Source organism: Cynoglossus semilaevis, chromosome 10, assembly GCF_000523025.1.
Source record: "Cynoglossus semilaevis isolate Cse_v1.0 chromosome 10, Cse_v1.0, whole genome shotgun sequence".
Classification (NCBI taxonomy): Eukaryota; Metazoa; Chordata; class Actinopteri; order Pleuronectiformes; family Cynoglossidae; genus Cynoglossus; species Cynoglossus semilaevis.
Window position 1 is genome coordinate 19,710,446 of NC_024316.1, and position 2,023 is coordinate 19,712,468.

A 2,023-nucleotide genomic window follows, 5' to 3' on the forward strand; every position below is an offset into this window, starting at 1 on the left:
CTGAACCAGACCTGAAGTTTCCTGTCGTGTTTGGACACTGAGATGAACCTCAGGTCAGGTGTCTGTGTGTGTGTGTGTGTCTGTGTGTGTGTGTGTGTGTGTGTGTGTGTGTGTCTTTTCACATCTTTAATGAAGCTGCTCTTAGCTAAAATAAGTGTAAACAGATGGGCCTCAGATTAGCCTCAGCAGGAGAACTGTGTGTGTGAGTGTGTGTGTGTGTGTGTGTGGGGGTGTGTGTGTGTGTGTGTGGGTGTGTGTGTGTGTGTGTGGGGGGGGGAGGGGGGGGGGGCACTGAGAGGATGTTTGTTCAGGGTAAAAAGCTTCTCCTCTCACAGATATATTAAAAACAAAGGTCAACGTTTTTCAGATCTAAAGAGTTTCAAATGTGAAACATTTTCGAGACGAGTTTTTGAAGAAAAAAAAAACAACAACTCACAGACGTGTGTTTCTTATTAGACATTTTTAAATCCTAAAAACTTCAACATGTCATTTGGCATCAAGGTTACAGACCCCCCTCCCCCTCGCCCCCCCAGGTTCATCCCTCTCTCTCTACTGATTTATATATGTATATATTTAGGTATATACATATATTTGTTTTCAAAGAGGACCGTGGCTGCGCGGCCCTACATGTGGTCCTCGAACCAGAGGTTTAATTGTAGGAAACGTTGGTGCCTGGTTGGTGCCTTCAATGCATTTGCTTTAAATACCTGAAAAGACAAATGGGTCAAAAAGCAGAGAGAGAGAGAGAGGGCGAGTAAATGTTCCCACCGGCCACAGACGTTCACAGACCCTTATATTGAGACCACTTTATTTCTTATATATTTATATATCTGTAAATTTCCCTCTTTTACAGTGAAGTCGACTCCGTCCACTCACTTCACTCACCTTTATATTTCTAATCATCAACAATCATTAAGCTGCTGATCAGACTGACACCGCTCCACAGCCAATCACAGCTCAGAGCGGTGCAGTGGGAGGAGCCCCACTCATCCAATCAGCAGTCTCCCTGTAGACTCATGTCCATGGTGTCATTGTATCTATAAATATTGCTATAGACATTATAATACAGTACAGTGCATTAATGGCTCGTCCCCTCAGGAAAGGGTTCAGTGCGTTAAAAGAGCGCCACCTGCAGTTCCCACTAACAGTAAAGACTTCCAGGAAAAAGACGCTCTCACGTTCCTTCTTAATCTTTTCCGCGGCAGAAAGAAAATCTTTCCGAGTCACTGAGAAAGTTTTTGGGAGAATGTCGCAGTGAAACGCTGGAGAAATCCAGGACCAGGACCAGGACCAGGACCAGGACCAGGACCAGGACCAGGACCAGGACCAGGACCAGGGTCACACTCCCAGAGTCTGTGTGAGAAGTGGGGAGACCCTGAAAGGCTAACTCCGCAGTGGCAGAGGTTCCAGACGACGATGAAAAGACGGAGGAGAGGCAGCTGTCAGGAGGAGGAGGAGGAGGAGGAGGAGGAGGAGGAGGAGACGCAGTCTTAGCTTCAGGCTTCACTACAGCACTCATAGATGTTGTCCTCCACCAGAGCGACCACCTGCTCAAACTTGTGGTGCAGCTGAGTGCGGCGTGCGGTGGGGTTGGCCTCCAGGGCGTTGACCACCTGAGCAGAGAAGAAGAAGAAGAAGAAGAAGAAGAAGAATCAGAGACCAGTCTCAGTGACGACCAACGACCAACGACCAACGACCAACGACCAACGACCAACGACCACACAGGTGAGACAACAACACAAATATACATGCACATATATAAATACAAATATAAATACTATAAATACTAACTTCTAGCTAACTCTAACCTGGAAAGAGTTAGGAGTACAGAGAACGAGTACTTCATCCTCAGATGAAGTACTTCATCTGAGGATGAAGTACTCAGATGAAGTACTCAGATGAAGTACTCGTTCACGTGTTCACAGAAACCCACATCTGTGTTCTACCACAGTGAACTGAGCTGCAGCACCAAAATAGCCAATCAGGAGGTATTCACAGAGCTGTGTGATTCACAGTCAGAGAC

At 46.5% G+C, this 2,023-nt stretch overlaps 1 protein-coding gene across 1 annotated transcript in view; it reads right to left on the reverse strand.

Moving 5' to 3' along the window:
* Nucleotides 1-509: 509 nt before the first annotated feature.
* Nucleotides 510-2,023, reverse strand: part of plxnd1 (plexin D1) — a 58,247-nt gene continuing 56,733 nt past the window's right edge. Inside the window, exon 29 of the mRNA XM_025059168.1 lies at nt 510-1,637. Coding sequence (XP_024914936.1) covers nt 1,497-1,637 — 141 coding nt within the window. The 3' untranslated portion in view covers nt 510-1,496. The remainder of the gene's footprint in view (nt 1,638-2,023) is intronic.